Source organism: Salmo salar, chromosome ssa11 (assembly GCF_905237065.1).
Source record: "Salmo salar chromosome ssa11, Ssal_v3.1, whole genome shotgun sequence".
NCBI lineage: Eukaryota > Metazoa > Chordata > Actinopteri > Salmoniformes > Salmonidae > Salmo > Salmo salar.
In genome coordinates, this window is record NC_059452.1 from 68,244,176 (window position 1) to 68,267,245 (window position 23,070).

The window sequence follows — 23,070 nt, forward strand, 5'->3', positions numbered from 1 at the left end:
TTGTATAGGTGTACGCATTTCACCCTTTTAAAGGCCCAAAACTTGATTTCCTGTGTTTTATATATATTTCCACACTGATGTTGTAATAATACTGTAAAATGTTGAAAATGATGATACTGCCCTTTTAGTGTTAGAGCTGTTTGAAAAAAAACCACCTGGAATTTCAGCTTGTTGTGGTGGGGTGACATCACCAGGCAGTAAATTAGTAATATACCAACAAGAAAGAGTTCCAAACCTCTCTGCCAATAACAGCTAGTTTTCAGTTGTCCCCTCCCCACTAAGACCACACCCAGACTGTCCGAGCAAAGTTCTTGCTTGAGAAATTGCTCTTTGCTAAGAAGATATTTGTTTTTCTATTTTGCCATTTTAATTGAAAACACAACTTAATTGTTACCCAGAAGTGATTTGATATTGAAATAAAAATGGCTGCATTGGACCTTTTTAAACATGAGATTGTCAATGAAAGCAGATGATAACATGATCCCACAGTGCCAATAACAAATCACACCCAGCCATGTTTACAGTGTATTCAATCTCATTCAAAACACAGAGATAAACATCTACGTTAAGAGTAGATTGTCTATCTTAACGTGAAAACGATTGTATATTTGAAAAGCAATACTCTCTGTGCAGTGGGAACAGGGCAAGCTCAACCCTAAGCACAGTTTCATACATTGGTTGTCAATTCTTAAGTGGACCTTGCTTTTGCATGAGCTTCCAGGCCTCTATGGTTAAGGCATATTACTGGCTGGGGAACCAAACGTTTTTAGAGTAGGCAATTAGCAGGCTCAACCTGTGTGTGTGTGTGTGTGTGTCGCTGCTAAACACTAGCAGGTGAGGAGGTACAGATGTCCTATCTTAATTTGATCACTCTGTTGTCGCAGAGAATTGTCCTCTGCAGCAGAAAATGCAATTTGTAATGAATTCAAGGTTTAAAAAGGCTTCAAAAGATTGTCATTTTCACATAAAAATTTGAGTGGATTTGCCCTTACGGAAAAATGCATCAACCTCTATAAACATGTCCTTTAATTATAATCCACATAACAATTCACATGTCCTGTTGCTGCAGGATTATTTGCCTGCTGTGAGAAACTGGTCAAATGAAGATAGTACATCTGTAGGTGGAGAGGGCATTTATAATACCACTTCTCTTTCACTCTCCTTGGTGGAGACTCACCCACATCCACTTAAAAAAAAGCCTGTAATTTGGACACTTCAGCCCACACGGAGGTAAAATCTGTTATTATATTACGGCAAGAGCAACAATAACTCCACACACAACACAGTATGGTATCTTGCGGTTGTTGTTTTTTTTAAACGTACATGAACAAAAGGAACATGCTGTATACAGCACAAGAGAGGAAAGGATTTATCCCCCTTTTTCTATTCTGTAGCGCTCCCTCTATGGTTACATTCTATCCACCCCCCTTCCTTTTTTTCTCTCCTGTCTTTAGAAGGGAGGAAGGTGTGTAGTAAAGAGCCAGAGGAGAGATATGAGAGCGAGAGATGAAGAGATGCGAGAGAAAGAGACTGCATGGTAGAGAGAAAGAGATGAGAGAAAGAGACTGGTAGGTAGAGGAGAGTAATTTTATGGGCTCTGAGCAGACCGGACCCCGGTGTTCTCTGAATTGCTAACACTGTGGAAATCACAGCAGTCTTTCCCAGGTACACGAATGGTTTGCTAGAGAAAAAACACAAACCACTTTAGCAAGAACAAGCATATGTACAGAAAGTACCAAACTCTGCTATTGTCTTTGCCTGCAGAGAAAAGCCACTGTATAGCATTTAGAACATAAGGCTCCCTATATAGTGCAGTGCACTACTTTTCTGGCCAAATGTAGTGCACTATATAGGGAATATAGGGAATACTATACATCACTATATAGGGAATAGGGTTCAATTTGGGACGCACATGGTCTATTTCAAATTTCAAATTTCAAATCAAATTTATTTTTATATAGCCCTTCGTACATCAGCTGATATTCTCAAAGTGCTGTACAGAAACCCAGCCTAAAACCCCAAACAGCAAGCAAAGCATGTGAAAGAAGCACGGTGGCTAGGAAAAACTCCCTAGGAAAAACTCCCTAGAAAGGCCAAAAACCTAGGAAGAAACCTAGAGAGGAACCAGGCTATGAGGGGTGGCCAGTCCTCTTCTGGCTGTGCAGGGTGGATATTAAAACAGAACATGGTCAAAATGTTAAAATGTTTCTGTAGCTGTTTCTGTATCTTCACATTGACTTCAGTCTGACTGTTAACTTACCTTAGTTTTTTAAATAAGGAGGCCAAATAGCCACGATTGTTAGACTACAAAGACATTCTTGGGTAGGAGTTTCAATAACTGACTTTTGTTTTGGAGGAAATTGCACTATGCAGTGGTAATGGGTTAATAACAGCACCTATTACCTATGAAAATTTATCCCACAGACAGGCTGAGAAGCAGACCAGGAGACAGACGGATAGAGATTCTGGCAAAAAAGGAGGCAAACTGAGACAGAGAAGAAGATAGAGAGACTGACAGTGAGACGCCTTGCGAACGCACTCTTACCTGCTCCTTGACTAGCCCATAGCAGATGGGGCACTCTTCACACTGGTGCGTGGCTCTGTTGTGGAAGTAGTTGAGCTCACACTGATCACACTTGTACCCCACGAAGCCCTGGCGGCAGGGACAGGTGCCGTTTGTGTGGCACTGCATGGAGCTGGAGCCCATAGGGTCGCAGTTACAGGCTGAGAGGGACAGGGGAGGGGGAGTGGACAGGGTACAGGGGGACAGAGGGAGGCAAGGTTGGACAGGGGGCCGGTGACATGCATGTCAGAGAGGGGTGAAACAATGGAAGTATTAGAGATTGCATGCTTGCATTTTGCATTTTTTACTTATTGTTATCAAAATGACTTGATTTAGCATATATTTTGGCCTGTCTCAGTATTTGACACACAAGGACTTCTAGACCCAATCACAGTATAGGCTACTGTAGCTACCTCTGCAGCCTCGTGAGGAGAAACCAAAGAAACCCATACGACAGGTGCTGCACAGCCGCCCCTCCAGTCCCGGCTGACACACACACTGCCCTGTGATCGGGTGGCACGCCGCGGAAGACGAGCCAATGGGGTTACAGTTACACCTTAGAAACAGTCGATGTAAAAAGTGATTCATGTACAGTAATAATTATTAACGAGACAAAACAGAACTACAGTATAGAGTCAGAAACATATACATTTACGTCATTTAGCAGATGCTCTTATCCAGAGCGACTTACAGTAGGGAATGCATACATTTCATGCATTTCTTTTTTTGTACTGGCCCCCCGTGGGAATTGAACCCACAACCCTGGCGTTGCACACACCATGCTGGCGTTGTAAACACCATGCTCTACCAACTGAGCCACAACTGAGCCACAGGGAAGGACTATTCTAAACCCTATAGATTAGTGCAGAATCCCTGGAGAATTCCCTGTACCTCTCACAGCCTACTCCAGGCTGCAGGTTGAAGAAGCCGACTGAACACTGGCCACAGTCTCCCCCGGTCACATGACTAAGGCACTGACAACTTCCGGTCTGGGGGTCACAGTCCTCCAACAACCCAGAAGTCCCTGCAGGACTGCAGTCGCAGGCTGGGTGAAGACACAACCACACGTCAACCACACATCAACCACGCAACCTCACATCAAATACAGTATCAAAAAAGTACAGTGGCCTAAACACACACACAGTACATGATCAAAACAGAACACAATTCAAACACAGTCTCCAAAAAGTGACATGAATCATATACATCCCAGAAAAAGTACACTAATTAAACACAGTATAAAAAATGTCTGTCTGACAAAACACTGAAGCTTATCCCTATATCAATGTGGCAGACACTGCTGTGATCGATTATTTTCCACCCTTTATCCATTCACTCGATCTTCAATCCGTTTACTTTATCTTCTAATCTATCCATTCACTCTATTCTACATTTACATTTTTGTCAGAAGTGGCAGAACTGAGTACTCGGGGTGTAAGGTTTGAGCATAGCTTGAAGGTATGGAGGGGCAGTTCAACTTGCTGCTCCGTATGCAAGTACCATGGTCTTTTAGTGGATATGAGCTTCGGCTGGAAGCCAGTGGAGTGTGCAGAGGAGCGGGGTGACATGAGAGAACTTGGGAAGGTTTAACACCAGGCGGGCTGCAATGTTCTGGATAACTTGCAGGGGAACCCAGCCAACAGCGAGTGACAGTGACTGGATAAGGACCTGAGCCACTCCTTGTGTAAGTTAGGGTTGTACTCTACAGATGTTTATAGAGCATGAACCTGCAGGAGCGAGTCACTGCTTTTATGTTTGCAGAGAACGACAGGGTTTTGTCCAGGGTCATGTCAAGTTTCTTTGTACACTGGGAAGGGGACACCGTGGAGTTGTCAACAGTGATGGAGAGGTCTTGGAGCGAGCTGGCCTTCCCCGGAAGGAAGAGCAGCACCGCCTTGTCCAGGTTGAGCTTGAGGTGGTGGGCCGACATCCAAGCTAAGATATCTGCCAGGCACGCAGAGATGCGTGTCGCCACCTGGGTGTCAGAAGGGGGAAGGAGAAAAGTAGTTGAGTGTCATGTGCATAGCAATGATAAGAGGGAACATATGACGATATGACAGAGCCGAGTGACTTGGTGTATAGATAGAAGAGGAGAGGGACTAGAACCAAGCTCTGGGGGACACCAGTAGTGAGAGTATGTGATGTAGTGACAGATCCTCTCCACGTCACCTGGTAGGAGTGGCCTACCAGGTAGGATGCAATCCAAAAGTGTGCAGAGCCTGAGACGCCCAGCCCTGAGAGGGTTGAGAGGAGGATCTGACAGTTCACAGTGTCAAAGGCAGCAGATAGATCTAGGATGAGAACAGAGGAGAGAATGTTAGCTTTGACAGTGCGGTGAACCTCCGTGACACACAAAAGAGCAGTCTCGGTTGAGTGCCCTGTCTTGAAGCCTGACTGGTTAGGGTCAAGAAGGTCATTCTGAGAGAGATAGCGAGAGAGTTGGTCAGAGACAGCACCCTCAAGTGTTTTGGAAAGAAAATAATGGATACTGGTCTGTAGTTTTTGATGACAGAGTAGTCGAGGAGAGCGATTCAGCGATTCAGGGGAGCGATTCAGGCAGGGGATGCAACCAGTGGTCAGGGATGAGTTGATGGAAGTGATGAATAGGAGAAGGTCTGGAGAAGGAAGGAGGGGATGGGGTTGAGCGCGCAGGTTGTTGGGCGGCCAGACCTCACTAGTTGCAGGATTTCATCTGGAGAGAGAATCCTATGAGGTTCATAGTCTAGACAGGAATAAAGTACAACAATCCTTCTCTTTGTAGGGTCTGTCTTGTCTGACCTGTGTGCCTGGCTGTACGTGAGCTGGAACAGTGCAGAGGCAGAGCAGGCCGTCTATCTGTGAGGTGTCTGTGGGGCAGCCATATCTCCCTGAGCCTGAGTGTGTGTGTGTGTGTGTGTGTGTGTGTGTGTGTGTGTGTGTGTGTGTGTGTGTGTGTGTGTGTGTGTGTGTGTGTGTGTGTGTGTGTGTGTGTGTGAATTCAGTGTTTGCCTGTGTGTGTGTGTGTGTGTGTGTGTGTGTGTGTGTGTGTGTGTGTGTGTGTGTAATTCAGTGTGTGTGTGTGTGTGTGTGTGTGTGTGTGTGTGTGTGTGTGTGTGTGTGTGTGTGTGTGTGTGTGTGTGTGTGTGTGTGTGTGTGTGTGTGAACTCAGTGAGGGGAGACAGCAGAGTGAGACTCAGGGAGACTCATGGGCCTCCCCCTCACCACTCTGTCATATCTGTGTGTATTCCAAATGGTACCTTATTCTCCTATATAGTGCACTACTTTTGTAGTGCACTATGTAGGGAATAGGGTGCCATTTATGATGCAAACTCTGCTCAGCCCTAGGGTTATAGATGGAACAGCTCAGGTACTTCTGGGGGACAAAGACATTACGTACATCTCTCTCTCTCTCTCTCTCTCTCTCTCTCTCTCTCTCTCTCTTTCTCTGTCTCTATTCCTATCACTGCCTCTATCTCTCTCCATCTCTGTGTCTCTATTTCTCTCTGTCGTCTCTTGCACACTTTAGCTTTCTCTTTATATCGTTTTTGCTCTCATACATCTGCAGTATTCAAATCCTCCAAGGCCCTTCATGTATATCAGTAGAAAAAAGTGTATTTAAAGTTGAAACTTTTCTCTTTCTATTCATACATTATAATGGAGACAAAGTACTGTAGTTGGAATGTCAGTTTGTCAGGGCAGACTGCTCTCCGCTTCTTTCTCTGAAACACGTTCAGCTGACACAATTTCCTTATAGGTCTATGACTTCTATTCACTCAGAGAGAGAGAGCCTGTAAAGAAAATGTTCTCTCACTTTACAACAACTGTGGAGTTCCTAACGGTACTTTTAACCACAACTCTCAAGCTCTAACTTTTACTAAGAATTATTTTACTGAGAATTCCATTCATCTGCTATCAAGAATCTTTAGAATGTGAGAATTGCTGAAGTCAAGTCAATAGTACAGGAAATAACTTGTTAAACCCTCAAGAAAAGCTCACTATAAATCCACACATAAAAGGCACATATACACAGACACACAAACACACATTGATGCACACTAACAAATGTTATAACACATTGAAATACATTCATTGTCAATACATTATACATTTTTTATTTTGTATTTCTCCTTAATTAAAAAAAACCTATGTCACAGTAACCCAACCCTATATACGCCGTTCCCAAGTTCACACACTCACGTTTGCACTTCCCGGCCATCGTCCGGTCCATGGCATCTCCATAGTAACCGCGTTGACAACGTTGACAGTGGTCTCCCTCGGTGTGTCCCAGACACTTGAAGCAGCGGCCCGTCATGTGATCACACACGCCCAGCGCGTTGGGGTCCACGTTACCGTTACAGTCGCACCGCTCGCACTGCTGAACCAGCCCAGAACGGCCCAGGGGGTCGCCGTGGAAACCGTCCTCACACAACTCACACCTGGTTCCTGAGGAGAGACGATGTTTGTATTTGTGTGTGGGTGGGGGGTTTTGGTGGCCATTTTAATTTCAAACTAAATCAATATTTTTTAGACAAACTTCAAATTCAGTTATATGAAATTCTTGTAATGAATAAACAATCCCAACCTGTCAAGGGAATATGTTTTAATTCACACTCTGTGCTCTACACATGCTAGGATCAAGATCAATTTTATCAAGACAGCGAGGACAGTTAGCTATCACCAGCAAGGTTTTTATAAAAAAATCAGTCAGCCAATTTGTGGAAATCCGCTCCACTGAGCAAACAATGAACTTCAAGGTTGTGTCCCAAATGGCACCCTATTCCCTACTATATTGGGCAGGGTTGGGCAAACTTTTTTGCTCGAGGGACCCACATCAGAATTTTTAAATACAACGGAGGGCCGCATTTTTTGGTCGGACCGATTGTTAATAAAATCAGTTTGTGGGGTCCTCCCGAGTGTGATGCAGTGCCTTAGACCGCTGCGCCAGTGCTTGAGGCGTCACTACAGACCTGGGTTTGATCCCAGGCTGTGTCACAGCTGGCCCGTGACTGGGAGACCCATGAGGAGGCGCACAATTGACCCAGCGTCGTCCGGGTTAGGAGAGGGTTTGGCAAGCTGAGATTTCCTTGTCCCATAGCGCTCTAGCGACTCCTGTGGTGGCTTCCGGGTTAAGCGGGCATTGTGTCAAGAAGCAGTGCTGCTTGGCTGGGTCGTCTTTCGGAGGACGCACGGCTATCGACCTTCGCCTGTCCCGAGTCCATATGGGAGTTGCAGCGATGGGACAAGACAGTAACTACCAATTGGATACCACAAATTATTATTAATATTAAACAAAATGATGTCTCGCGGGCCGGATTGGTCGGGTCGGGTCAGATACCCGCGGGCCGTACTTTGCCCCTCCTTGATATAGGGAATAAGGTGACATTTGGGATCCAACCCAGGTTGGGGGAATGGCATGGTTTGTTCCCATTACCAGACATCTAACAGTAATCTAACAGTAACAGTAATTCGTCTCACCCCTCTGTCCTGAAGGGCAGTTGGTACAGACCACGTCCCCAATCTCCATCATTTGAGCACAGCTGGTGCGGTCCGGGCAGGGGCAAGTTCGACAGTCGTTGGTCGTGCCAATCAACGCGTTGCCATAGTAACCATCCAGGCAGCGCTCGCAGGTCGGTCCTGTGGTGAAGTCGGCACACTCACACACACCTGCGTGGGGTAGAGAGAGAAGGAGAGACGGACACCGTTACAACTCACTAAAGCGCACACAGGACCATCATACTGAATCTCAGTAGCAGACACAGATGAATGACTCCGAGACATGTGACTGAGACTGGTGGTACTTGTGAGTAGGAAAGCAGCAACTATTCAATACACTTGAAGGTACCCAGCTACCCATCCACCTCCCTCTCTCACCTCACTCACTCCACTTTCATTCTCTCTCTTCTTTTTCACAGGCAAAAGCTAGCGCGAACCTGAACGTGTGCACACACGCTCGCGCACGCACGCACGCACACACACAAGCACACACACCAAGGAGGATGAATGCTGTATTGATTTTCTCCTCTGACAGATCCAGGCCACAGTGAGTAGAGTTCCCCTTACCACCAGCAGAGTGCGCTGTGTCTCTGTCTCTAGCCAGCTGTCTGCACCATACACGTAGTTCTCCACACAGGCACAGCAGAACGAGAGAACAATAAGAGGAAACAGCCAATACTGAAAGCCAGTCCTCCACCGGAGAGAGAGATAGTGCAGAAATAACTGGTCTAAATTCACTGTAATTGCTTTGGGAAAAATAAGAGCTGGATTCAGACAGAAAGACCTTCAAGGAGCAAACCAATTCACCCCAAGTGAGAGATTACCATATGTATTATGTCCTAAAAACAGACTGTTAAATCCATATGTCTTATAGAGCCTCAGGGAAAACAACTCTGGGCTTTACGCATGTGGCTACAGCTCTTCACATATATAATACATCTGGTTTCCATAGAAATGGATTTTATGAACTTTTGACCACTCATCTAGTTTTTCTCTCTGTTTGCTGGGATAATTAGCCACAGAGCTGTAACTGTTAAATATGCTCATTATGATGGAGAATCATAGTTTGAATAATAAACACTCTCCAAACCCAAACGTAAGTAAAAAAAATAACTAGGCCTACAATTCAATATAAACCTAATCAAATGTCACTTCACATATGTTGCAATTATGTGAATAGTTATGTTCACAATTCAAATCATTAAGAGTTTAAGCTGGGGATAACATATGGAATTGTTTTAAGATGGTCAAACCAAGTATCATTTAGCCATTTCATTAGGACTGCTTAAGGTATTAAAAAAATATACAAACAAAATATTTGGTCAAACATTGAATAACCCAGAAAACTGCTAAAAATAGCCCATATTAACATATGTAGCCTAAGAAACATGGACCATGAAGTCAATAACTTGCTTGTAAGAGATGACATTCATATATCTCTGAAACTCACTTAGATAATACCTTTGATGATACAGTGGTAGCAATACAGGGTTATAACATCTATTGAAAGACAGAAATGCCAACTGATATCTATAATCAGAACCATATTCCTGTAAAGCTTAGAGACGATCTAATGTTAAATACTGTTGATGTAATATGGCTACAGGTTCATCTGCCTCACGTAAAGCCCATTCTTGTGCTAACAATCAGTATCTGGATAATATGTTTCAAATGCTTGATAATGTATGTGATATCACCAGAGAAGTATATTTTCTGAGTGATTTAAATATTGACTGGCTATCATCAAGCTGCCCACTCAGGAAAAAACTCCAAACTGTAAACAGTGCCTGCAACCTGGATCGGGTTGTCAATCAACCTACCAGGGTCGTTACAAACAGCACAGGAATTAAATCATCAACATGTATTGATCTCATCTTTACTAATGCTGCAGATATTTGCTTTAAAGCAGTATCCAAATCCATAGGATGTAGTGATCACAATATAATAGCCATATCTAGGAAAACCAAAGTTCCAAAGGCTGGGCCTAATATAGTGTATGAGGTCAATCAATCAATCAATCAATCAAATGTATTTATAAAGCCCTTCTTACATCAGCTGATGTCACAAAGTGCTGTACAGAATCCCAGACTAAAACCCCAAACAGCAAGCAATGCAGGTGTAGAAGCAAGGTGGCTAGAGGTCATACAAGAGGTCATACAATAAGTTTTATGGTGATTCATATGTTGATGACATAAAGAATATTTGCTGGTCTGTGGTGTGTAATGAGGAGCAACCTGACGATGCACTTGACGCATTTATGGAACTACTTATTCCAGTTATAATAAGCACACACCCATTAAGAAAATGACTATAAAAACTGTTAAATGCCCTTGGATTGATGAGGAATTAAAAAATTGTATGGTTGAAGGTATGGCAATTAAGTCTGGCAGTCCAACTGATTGGCAAACGTACTGCAAATTAAGATATCATGTGACTAAACTAAATAAAAATACAAATAAACTACACTATGAAACAAAGATAAACTATATAAAGAATGATAGTAAAAAGCTTTGGGGCACCTTAAATGAAATTTTGGGAAGAAAAGCCAACTCGGCTCCTTCATTCATTGAATCAGATGGCTAATTCATGACAAATCCCATGATATTGCAAACTACTTTAATGACTTTTTCATTGGCAAGATAAGCAAACTTAGGGATGACAAATTCTGACACTACACATCCAAGTATATCGGACCAAATTATGAAAGACAAGAATTGTACTTTTGAATTCCGTAAAGTCAGTGTGGAAGAGGTGAAAAAAATATTGCTGTCTATCAACAATGACAAGCCACTGGGGTCTGACAATCTGGATGGAAAATTACTGAGGATAATAGAAGACAATATTGTTCCTATTTGCCACATCTTCAATTTAAGCCTACTAGAGAGCGTGTGCCCTCAGGCCTGGAGGGAAGCTAAAGTCATTCCGCTACCCAAGAATAGTAAAGCTCCCTTTACTGGCTCAAATAGACAACCAATCAGCCTGTTACCAACCCTTAGTAAACTTCTTAGTAAACCTCGCTGAAAGTGGATGAGAGATTGACTTCATCACTACTTTTATTTATGAGAGGTACTGACATGTTGAATACACCGAGCTGTCTGTCTAAACTACTGGCATACAGCTCGGTCACCCATGCATACCCCACAAGACATGCCACAAGAGGTCTCTTCACAGTCCCCAAGTCCAGAACAGACTATTGGAGGCACACAGTCAGTACTACATAGAGCCATGACTATATGGAACTCTATTCCACATCAAGTAACTGACGCAAGCAGTAAAATTAGATTTAAAAAACAGATAAAAAACACCTATGGAACAGCGGGGACTGTGAAGCAACACAAACATTGGCACAGACACATGCATACACACACACACACACACACACACACACACACACACACACACACACACACACACACACACACACACACACACACACTGTATATGTCAGGATCCATAATAAATACAAATACAAATAGCCCATAGAAACACATTGAATAATAGATTCATGCATGGAAAAACAAAGTCAAAGAATAAGTTTGTTTTAAAGTGCCTGTCCTATTTCTGAGAGATAAAAGAAAGATCAGGATATGTTTTATTTTTGGCACTAAACTACTTCCATATATACTTCCATTCATATTTTTTTTACTGGTACCGGGATACCTTCAGACGAGGCTTGTGGGCATCCTAGAGCAAACTGTTCAAATGCTAAATGGTAGATCGGCAGTACTGACTTCAGAAGAGTCCCGTGACGCTTGTTGGGGTCATATAGCAAAACAGAGAACACCATCATGTTTGTGAGAGTCTCATCTTTCCAGAGTGGTCATACCGTTCAGACGCTACAGAGTTTTCACCCCTACTCTTACGATAAGTGCCATGGGATCTTTAATGACCTCAGAGAGTCAGGACACCTGTATAACATGACAGCACCTTACACAGGGTAGTGTCCCCAATCACTGCCATGAGAAATTAGGATGTATATATATTTTTTTAAACCTGAGGAAAGAGTGCCTCCTACTGACCCTCCAACACCACTTCCAGCAGCATCTGGTCTCCCATTCAAGGACTGACCAGGACCAACCCTGCTTAGCTTCAGAAGCAAGCCAGCAGTGGGATGCAGGTTGGTATTCTGCTGGCACCAGTTAGGACATGTGCCAGCACCCCCCTGTATATATTGTTATTTTTTACTGCTGCTCTTTAATTACTTGTTACATTTATCTATACCAGGCGGTGTCAGAGGAAGGCCCTAAAAATTGTCAAAGACTCCAGCCACCCTAGTCATAGACTGTTCTCTCTGCTAACACATGGCAAGCGGTACCGCAGCGTGAAGTCTAGGTCCAAGAGGCTTCTGAAAAGCTTCTACCCCAAGCCATAAGACTCCTGAACATATAGTCAAATGGCTACCCAGACTATTTGCATTGCCCCCCCCCCATCTCCACACCACTGCCACTCTCTGTTGTCATCTATGCATAGTCACTTTAATTCATTCTACCTACATGTACATACTACCTCAACTAACCGGTGCCCCTGCACATTGACTCTGTACCGGTTATTTTTTACTGCTACTCTTTAATTACTTGTTACATTTATCGCTTATTCTTATCCGTATTTCTTTAAACTGCACTGTCGGTTAGGGGCTCGTAAGTAAGCATTTCACTGTAAGGTCTACACCTGTTGTATTCGGCGCATGTGACTAATACAATTTGATTTGATTTGATTTGAATCTAAACAAACATCTCTCCTCAGGGAGAGCACTCCAGTTGCAGTGATCTCACTACAAGATGGGCGGGTAACATAAAATCCATCTCTCACCTTAACACACCCCTAAGCAGGCCACTCTAGACCTCACCCCAGCTGCCATGGCAACATATTCAATACCTAACCCACCCTAAGGTTTAGGAGACCCAGCAGTTTAGCAAACCAACTGCACATCAAACCCAGAGCTAAAATCACCTCAAACTACCTCTGGTCCAGACAGCTATACACACTCCAACAGTAAAACCATTTAACATTCATATTCAATAACCTGTTAAATATTTTGAAGGTCCAAATATCAAACCCCATCTAATACTGTAGTGATAGGAAGCTTCCTTCCTGGTTCAATGAATGGCCAACAGGCCTATCCGTCAGTATGATTAAACAGGACTTTTTAAAGCTATTAACTATATAGCCGATTTTAGTTCAAATCATCAAGTCTATCTTGAGCGAGCAAAGATTATTGCTATTGGGTCAGTGAAGCCGCTTCCTGTCTTCCTTTGTTGCTAAGACGAAGTTGTACGTCTCAAATGGGACCCTATTCCCTATATAGTGCACTACCTTTGACCAGGGCCCATAGGGCCATTTTGGACCCAGACACTAAGACAAAGTGCTGCCAAATAACTTCACAGATATGTACCGTATGCAAGAAGCTACATTGATCACACGGCCTTTAAGGAAACCCTAATGAGCCTGTAGTTTAATGAAGTGTGGAGTGCTACGCTAGCTAACAGCATGGTAAAAATAATTACGAGTGCGTCCCAAATGGCACCCTGTTCCCTATGTAGTGCACTATTTCTGACCAGGGCCAAGAGGTAATGCACTGCATTGGGAATAGGGTGCCGTTTGGGACGTAGCCTATTAGTTATTCACTGAGGTGCCTAATACTAATTCTTGATATTCAAGCATGTAATACCAGTCATTCATAATTGTTCTCCATAAGACAAAGAGTTTGGGTTTATTGCAACGCACTAAGGACTTAGTGTAGTCATACCGATTGTGGGTCCGTGTCTCTGTCAAATGAGCCATGGTAGACTTAATGTTCAGAATGTGCTGACAGACAGTACTGCTTGTGAAGATGAACGAGCACAGTTCAGAGTTACTGAGGCTCTTCCTGCATGGGACTGGACAAGTATTACTATTGCTTTTAGTTCAGTGCTTCTTCTGTAAAGATAACAGTTCTGCTTGGTTACTAACAAATCGCCTCAATCATCATCATCTTCAACATCACCTTCATCTACCCAATCATCATTGCTTCATTACATTAATGTAAAATCAAGGTTAAATTTGAACTGCAGCTGTTTTAAAATCAATTTCACCTCCACTAATTGAATTGAAATAGGAATCTGAATAAATAGAGACTAGTTCCCCCATTCATCAGTCATGGTTGACGTTTCTAGCTGGTCTGTAAGATGGCACTGCTATTATGTGTGTTTTTTACACTGATCATAACTTTTTTGTACAGAATGATTGCGCCATCATTTCCTATGAGCGAAAACAGCTTCTGGACATCAGAACAGCGATCACTTACCTCGATTTGGACGAAAATGTCTACTTCAACAAGTCGGCAGCTCTGGACCTTCTATTTACTCCAGACCAGTCCCGAATCCCCGGGACTAGAAAGATGAAGCGGCGGTGAAAGAGAGGCAGGTGAGCCGGCATCCTGACGAGACTATGTCGGCGAGCAAATAGACCGTCATTGCCCTCTGTTCTATTGATGAACGTGCAGTCACTGGAGAACAAACTGGATGAACTCCATTCGAGAATATACTATCAACGGGTCCTGAAACTGTAATATCCTATTTTTCTCAGAGTCGTGGCTGAAAAAGTACATGGATAGGAATCTGTATAAATAGAGACTAATTCCCCCATTCATCAGTCATGGTTGAACACCAAGGTAACCTGCCTAAATGACTATCGCCCCGTAGCACTCACATCTATAGCCATGAAATGCTTTGAAAGGCTGGTCATGGCTCACATCAACACCATCATCCCAGACACCCTGGACGCACTCCAATTTGCATACTGCCCCAACAGATCTACAGATGACGCAATCTCTACAGCACTCCACACAGCCCTCACCAACCTGGACAAAATTATATCTAAGTAAGAATGCTGTTCATTGATTACAGCTTAACATTCAACACCACAGCCCTCCAAGCTCATCACCAAGCTCGGGGCCCTGGGACTGAAGACCTTACTCTACAATTGGAATGGATCCTGGACCTCCTGAAGCGCTGCCACCGGGTGGTGAGGGTAGGCAACAACACATCCGCCACGCTGGTCATCAACACAGTGGCCCTCAGGGTGTGTGCTTAGTCCCCTCCTGTACTCCCTGTTCACCCACAATTGTGTGGCCGCGCACTACTCCAACACCATCAAGATTGCTGACGACATGACGGTGGTAGGACTGATCACCGACGATGATGAGCAGCCTATAGGGAGGTCAGAGACCTGGCAATGTGGTGCCAGGACAAGACGCCAGACACATACTCGGGGGTAATAACCTTCAATCTGGATAACAACACAAAACAAATCATAAGGCTAGAGAAATGTATCGAGGAATATTATGAAAACAAGGAACACCCAAACATGACGGAGAGTAAACAAGGAACGCGACTCTACTACGGACACAGACGATTTATGCTTTTCACCACCGGGAATGGTAAGGGTGGAAACTGATCTGTTAAAATGGATAAATGATAAACTGGGCATAGTTGAATTAGTCAGTAAAGATATAAAGGAGTTGAAGATGAGTGACGAAAAGATGCGCCAATGGAGAAAGAAACAAACAAGCTAAAAGGGACAGTCAATAAGATTGAAACGGATGTTAATGAACTTAAAAAGGACTAGATCTTTCTGAGAGATGCCTTACTTGACATTCAGACTAGATCTATGAGAGAACATCTGGTACTTACTGGTATCCATGAAAAAGAAGGCGAAGTTCCTGAAATTATGGTAAAGGAATTCCTTTTTACAGCGCTTTGAATCCCACGTGAAGCTGTCAGCAAAATCAAACTCGAACGTCTACACCAATTCGGACAGAGAGCACAGAGATATGCACGCCCAATCGTTGCCAAATGTACTTTCTTTAAAGATAAAATAATGGTTAAAAGACTGGGTAAAAGACTCGCTGCCACGAAAATAGGCATGAATGATCAGTTCCCGAAGGAAATTGCAGAACGGCGCAAAGTTCTATACCCAATCTTCAAGGAGAATAGATTAAAAGGGAAACATGTAGCTCTCGTAGTTGACAAACTGTATATTGATAACCAAATGTTCCCGAGAAATAAATACTACTCCATGGCTATTCTAAATATGACAAAGTTCCCTTAGAGGAGTGGAATAATGGAACACACAATACTAGCCATGGTAGGGATTGTAATAAAAAAATATATTGAAAAGCAAAAAAATACAATTGTTATAGAAATACTCTACAACTACACTATACCATTCTAAATAGGGACTGTTGGAAAATAATTAGTATTAGACTTTCCATTTATAGTATTTTATAAATAAAATAAATCTTCAAATATAAGGAACTGGAACACAAAAGTACTCAATCAACATGATAGAGATTAAACACAGCAAACAGAGGACATAGAAGGCACTGTATGTGGGCATGTGCGGATGTATTGTGATGGAAGGTGGGGTGTGTGTTTTTGTGTTTGGAAAAGTGTGGAGTTAAGTAAGTGAAAAAGGAAAATGGTTGCAAATCTCAGAGCCCATTTGTGTTTGTGAGCAAGGGTTGTGAGAGAGCGTTTTCAATTTAATGCAGATATGCATTTAAAAATAAATTATAAATATAGTTGATTTATTTATTGTCCTATCATGATGGAACAGGCCCCAACCAGTAGCGGACTGGACCCGGGAGAACCAGGAAAATTCCCGATGGGCTAGTCAACCTCGGTGGGCAGCCTGCCTTAGTTTTTTTTTTACTACTAATAAAAAAGTTGGCAGAAAGTTGAGCAACACGGGCCAACCCCCCCTTTCCCCCAGTCCCGTTGGTCTATTCCAAACGAACTTCTATGCAATCCTTAGACCCACCCCCTTTGTCTCGCTCACACATTGACACTGACAGTGACAGCTCGAAAACTAGCTACAATAGAAAATGGAAAATCAGAGTACAAAATGTAAGGGTGGGGCTGAAAAGTTAAGAGACAAAAGAGTCAAAAGTATTCACTGCAAGTAAATGTAAAAAATTAACTGACTTATTCGGTAGTAGTAGTACCAGTGCCACCGACGTTAACATCGAAGTGCTAGACCGGCAAGAGGAAGATGCCGTAACCCGGTTCATGGGTAAAAGTGTAGACGGAGAGGACAGCGAAGCCAAAGATAGTGCAGCCGAGGCGGTAGATATGTGCCTAAATGTGTTACAAATACAACATGTTAAATCAGAATTTATGAGTGATATGCAAATACTATTGGTCAGCTACTGCTGTGTAAATGTACCAGAAAGAAAGAATTGAGGTAAAGACGTACAGTAACTGGGTGTTCAAACCGGCTAGCGGAAAAACTAGGGGAAAAACTCAAATTTGACGCCTGGCAAAGCTATGAATGCCTAGATTTTGCCGTCCTGTGGGGATTTTGTGGGAAATGGCAATCACTTGAGTATCAGTGATTTACTGTCGTATAATTTTCACTTGATTCTCATTGCTTTTGCCTTGTCGTTCTAAACACTAAATTGCATTAGACATATACAAACGTTAATTAGCAAATTTTATTTCATGTCTATACAGCCATTGGTTGCATATAGTATACATATTGTAAAACCAATCAAGTACTTTCCCTCTCAAATTCATAATTTGAGCGGGAGAATATGTCTACAGTGATTTGCTAGCTATGATCCTCATCGCCACGGTTCCTACCATTTCGCCTCTTACTAGACAATGCATTGAAACTCATCGTCATGCCAACAGTCCGGTGTGAACGGCGAGTAAAGCCACAAAAAACTTGTTGTGTTGTCATTCATTCACTTGATATGAAATAGTGGGGTTGCTGCTGCGTTTTTGGAGTTTTTCAAAATTGGGCATTTATTAGTTAATCTTTTTTTAAATTCATATCCAGATTGATGATAGGACCAGTCCAGTTTCAGTGGAAGTGAGCATTGATGTGGATGACAGGCCCAGTCCAGTTTCAGTGGAAGAGACAATCTTTGGGGTTGATGACAGGCCCAGTCCAGTTTCAGTGGAAGAGAGAGTCAGGGAAGGCCAGGATGCTAGACTAACTTTTGATTATTTCAAGATACCCAAGTCAGATGACCTAATAACATTTTTTTTGTTTCCACCCTATGCAGGAATCAAAAAAACTCTGTGGTACAGAGGGTTTTCTGTTTTAAAGACGGCACCAATCGGAAATGGCTGTCATACAATGAAGAAAGCCATGCATTATACTGTTCAATTTGTATGGCATTTGCAAAGCCTATTGACAGCAGTATTTTTATGAGTGGAATGACAGATTGTAAACATGTTCACCAAAGGGTAGAAGAGCATGAGAAAAGCAACATGCACAGAAGTAGTGCTGAGGCATACTTTTTAAGGTCCTCCAAAGCAGACATGCAAAGTGTGCTCAGTGGCAGTCAGGTGTCTGCCCACAGAGCAGGTACGCAGGAGAAGGCAGGTGCTGGAATGTGTCATAGACATAGTGAAAGTCATTGACAAGAGGGGGCTCAGATACAGGGGGATGCAGTCTGAGGCTGCGTATACATTAGAGGACACCAGTATCGATCACGGTCATTTCTTGGAGATGATAATACTGCTGGGAGTAGTATGACGTCTGCTTGAAAGAACATCTCACTGAATGTATTGAGAAAAGCAAGAACCTACATCAGTCTGGGGCAAGAGGCAGAGGTTCTCTAATCACACTCTCAAAAAATACTGTCAACACCGTCATTCAAACAATTCAGAGCATTATCCAACAGACCATGTCAAGTGAAATTGAGCAAGCTGGAATGTTCTCTGTCCAGATCGACACAACTCAGGACATCACTTCTCAAGACCAGTGCTCTGTCATTGTGAGATATGTGACAGACGTCGTACAAGAGAGGCTTGTGGCTGTTGTGAAGTGTGAGGCCTCCACTGGACAGTACTTTGTCCAGTTGTTGACAGATGTCGTGGATAAACTCAAATTAGACATGAGCAAGTGCATTGGCAATGCTACGTATGGAGCATCCAATATGTAGGGCAAATATAAGGGCTTCTCTACTCTCTTATCCTCAAAGTCCCCCAATCAAGTGGATGTATGGTGCTATGCACATTTCCTTAATCTGTTTTTTTTCTGACAACAACTGTAATTGTCTTAGCAAGTGGGTCACTGTTTGCTCTCCTTAACGACATTGCTGTGTTATTCCGTGAATCCTACCAAAGGATGGATGTGTGGGAGAAGAAGAGCCAGGACAGGCGACACAGACGCCTATCTCCACACAGAGAAACACGCTGGTAGGCTAAGGATAGTGCTTGAAAGAAGGTCTTTGGAAAATATTTTTTACATTTTACATTTTAGTCATTTAGCAGATGCTCTTGTCCAGAGCGATTTATAGTAGTGAATGCATACATTTCATAATTTTTTTCCTCCATACTGGTCCCCCGTGGGAATTGAACCCACGACCCTGGCGTTGCAAACACCATGCTCTACCAACTGAGCCACACAGGACAACCAGGGTCTCTATGTTGAAGTACTCCTCATACTATCAGCCATACAAGGACAGGCCAACATGAAGACAACTGTTCGGGTGAAGACAAGAGGATTTACTGAGGCTCTTCTCCGGTATGAGACGATACTGACAGCTCAAATATTTCTTCGTATATTTGAGAACAGCACTCAGAGAGTGCCTATAAAGTTCAACTCCACAATCAGATTGTGGATACAGTCACAGATAGTATCCACAGGCGATTTCTGTCTCATGGCGCTCTATATGTTCACCTAGCCCTTGTGGACCCTAGAAACTTCTCCCAAATAACATCCAATGGTCTTCCAGAGACAGTCCTTCAAGAGCTCAGCAAAAGTTTGCTTCGATTTGATAGCCGAGCAACTGGTGACAATTTGCAGTGTGAGCTGAGAAGCCTCGCTGTACAATGGAAAAGACTGAAAAGTTCAGGATTGGAGGAATACATGACCAGGACAGTGGAGGATGGCTCTGATGGAAATGAATAATAAATTCTGCTCATCCTGCAAAGAATGTCCACTGCTGAGACAGTACAACCTGCTGACTGATGCATAACATATCCTTGGCCTTGGATACAAGTTCCTACTCACCCTCTCAGTTACCCAAGTAGCTTGTGAGCGAAGTTTCTCTACCTTAAAGTATATCAAGAGCAGACTCAGGAGCACTCTCTCACAACAACACCTAGAGGCCTTCATGCTGATGGCCACTGAGAAGGGCATCCTAATGGCCCTGGATACTGACATGGTGATCAATAGAGTTGCAGAGAAAAGCAAGCTGTTGAGAAAATTGCTCCTCCAATAAGGTAGATGCGACATATTTCCTATAACTTGCTTACTTACCATTATTTTACATTTCTAATGTCTCTTTTTCCTGTCTGTAATATTGCTGTCCAGTACTTTGACAGAGTGAAGCCAGCCAGCTGACCCCGAGCAGCAGTTAGACAGTTCTATGTTTCAGTGAGTATTGTGGATATTATAGCATCTCATTTTTACTCTAGGCTTCAGGTGATGTAGATGAATCATGACTCATGATGGCTTGTGCTGCTTTCTTACAGGTTACGTTCTATGTTTGGCGAGATGTTCAACCATTGTTTTTTAGAAGGTGTACTCCCATGATTTAAAGCCAACCAGCTGACCCTGAGCAGCAGTTAGACAGTCTATGTCTCAATGAGTATTGTGGATATTTTATAATCTCTTTTTCACCCTAGGCTTCATGTGATGTAGTTCAATCATGACAAATTCAGTATGTGTTCTGTAGAAGTTTTATAACAATGTGCAGTGTTTGTGTGTGTGTTCTGCAGCCTTTTTAAAGTAGTACTGCTATAGTGAGCAATGGTTGTGATGCAGCTCGGTGGTTGTATTAGGTCGTGTGTACGTGCGTGCATTTGCAGGGCGGCCGTGGTGGAGTATAAGGGGGCCGGTTCTAGTGGGCAGGTCTGGACCAAAGTCCAGTGACGTTTTTTTACTCCCAGTCTGTCCCTGTCCCCAACCCTATACACTAGACACCCATCTGAGCGACCCATACACTAAGGAGAAGTTCTTATATTTTTTAATGGGTCTACTGTTAGTACCATATACACAGCCAAATCAGAAAGATGAATGTTGTCAGAGACCTACTAAAGCAGCAGCGCCCCCTCAAGATTCTGAGCCTGTCTGGCAGGGTTGGTCCTACAAAGCCAAGTTCCCCTGATGGGAGAGCATAATATATACGGAAATTCTCAAAGCTGCAAATAAGAACCTTGACGTTCTTGTACCTAGCCGGTGGGGATTCCGGTGGTGTGCCCCCACCCAGGTACTGGCAGTGCTGGCAACACTAGCTGCAGTAACCCATGGGGAGAGGGTCACACTCGGATAATCAGAGAGGGGGCATATTCTTTTGGCCCTGGTGGCACAAAATAATCAAAGGTCTGACTGTACAGAGATGCTTGGTAAAATGGTCAAAACGGGGGACCACCGTGTGTGTGTTTCAGGGGAAGGGGGTGTATCTGATCTCCAAATTTTTGTTAAATTTTGCAGGCCTTTTCAAACAGCTGCAACTGTGTATGCATTCGTAAATCAAGTCCTTTCTTGAGATGGGCTCACGTTTGTAAAAACGGTTGAGCATCTGAGCTTATGGTTATTTGTGGGGGAAAGGGGTTGAGTGTGTGTGTGTGTGTGTGTGTGTGTGTGTGTGTATCCCACATCTGTTGCTAGGGGGCAATGATGTTAGGGGCAATATAGAATGAATCACAATAATTGTTCACTAAAATAATAATTGCTTGCCAAAAATGTAATTTTTGTAATGGCAATCCTGGTTCTAGGTAACAGTCCTTTGCATGAACTGCCTACATTATTATTCATATTATTTGCTAATTCTAGAAATTAAGATATGCATGATTTTGTATTTATATATACACCTGTATATATCTTTTAATAGCTATATATAAATGCAAATCGAGGTGAGGGTGATGGAAATGCTTTTGGCAGTCGATCTGCTTCTGTTCTGTGGGTGGAACCGTGTTTACAAAAGATGGGTCTCGGGTCTCTTGGGGGCAATGGGATCCGGGGGGACGGGGGTGGTCTGCCGGTCAATGGGATGACAACCCAACTTGTGATGGGGAGGAGTTTTAGCGGGTGGTATAGTTGGGAACAATCGGAGGTTTACTTAGTAGCAATGCAAATACCCTGGTATATCGATATGGACATTCAATCACTATGGTACTTCTTAATGGTGTGTTTATAGTATACATCACCAGTCAAAAGTTTGGACACACCTACTCATTCTAGGGTTTTTCTTTATTTTTTTTACTATTTTCTACATTGTAGAATAATTGTGAAGACATCAGAACTATGAAATAATACATATGGAATTATGTAGTAACCAAAAAAGTGTTAAACAAATCAAAATATATTTTATATTTGAGATTCTTCAAAGTAGCCACTCTTTACCTTGATGACAGTTTTGCACACTCTTGGCATTCTCTCAACCAGTTTCATGAGGTAGTCACCTGGAATATATTTAAATTAACAGGTGTGTCTTGTTAAAAGTTAAATTGTATAATTTTTTTATGCGTTTGAGCCAATCATTTCACGCCCTGGCCATAGAGAGGGTTTTATTCTCTATTTGGGTTAGGCCAGGGTGTGACTAGGGTGGGCATTCTATGTCCTTTTTTCTATGTTTTTGTATTTCTTTGTTTTGGCCTGGTATGGCTCTCAATCAGGGACAGCTGTACATCGTTGTCGGTGATTGGGAGCCATACATAGGTAGCCTGTTTTCCTTTGGGTTTTGTGGGTGGTTATTTTCTGTTTCATGAGTATTACCTGACAGAACTGTTTGGCTGTCGTTTTTGTTATTTTGTTTAAGTGTTCACCAGAAATAAATACATGATGAGCACTATCCATGCTGCGCCTTGGTCTACTCTTTCAGACGGCCGTTACAGAACCACCCACCTTCAACGGACCAAGCAGCGTGGTATGGCGGAGCAGAGGGTTCAGGACTCCTGGACTTGGGAAGAGATACTGGACGGAAAGGGACCCTGGAGACAGGCAGGAGAATGCCGCCGCCCGCCGGAGGAAATAGAGGCAGCGAAGGCAGAACAGCGTTTCTGGGAGGATCGGCTGGCACAGCAAGAGGAGGCTGA

The 23,070-nt window shown here is 43.1% G+C and overlaps 1 protein-coding gene across 1 annotated transcript in view; it reads right to left on the reverse strand.

Moving 5' to 3' along the window:
- The window catches only part of LOC106562972 (laminin subunit gamma-3), a 259,791-nt gene that overhangs the window by 23,551 nt on the left and 213,170 nt on the right, over positions 1-23,070 (reverse strand). The window contains exons 13-17 of the mRNA XM_014128127.2: positions 8,018-8,206; positions 6,740-6,985; positions 3,455-3,608; positions 2,977-3,119; positions 2,546-2,724 (exon numbers count right to left, since the gene is read on the reverse strand). Of these exons, the coding sequence (XP_013983602.2) occupies positions 2,546-2,724; positions 2,977-3,119; positions 3,455-3,608; positions 6,740-6,985; positions 8,018-8,206 (911 nt within the window). The remainder of the gene's footprint in view (positions 1-2,545; positions 2,725-2,976; positions 3,120-3,454; positions 3,609-6,739; positions 6,986-8,017; positions 8,207-23,070) is intronic.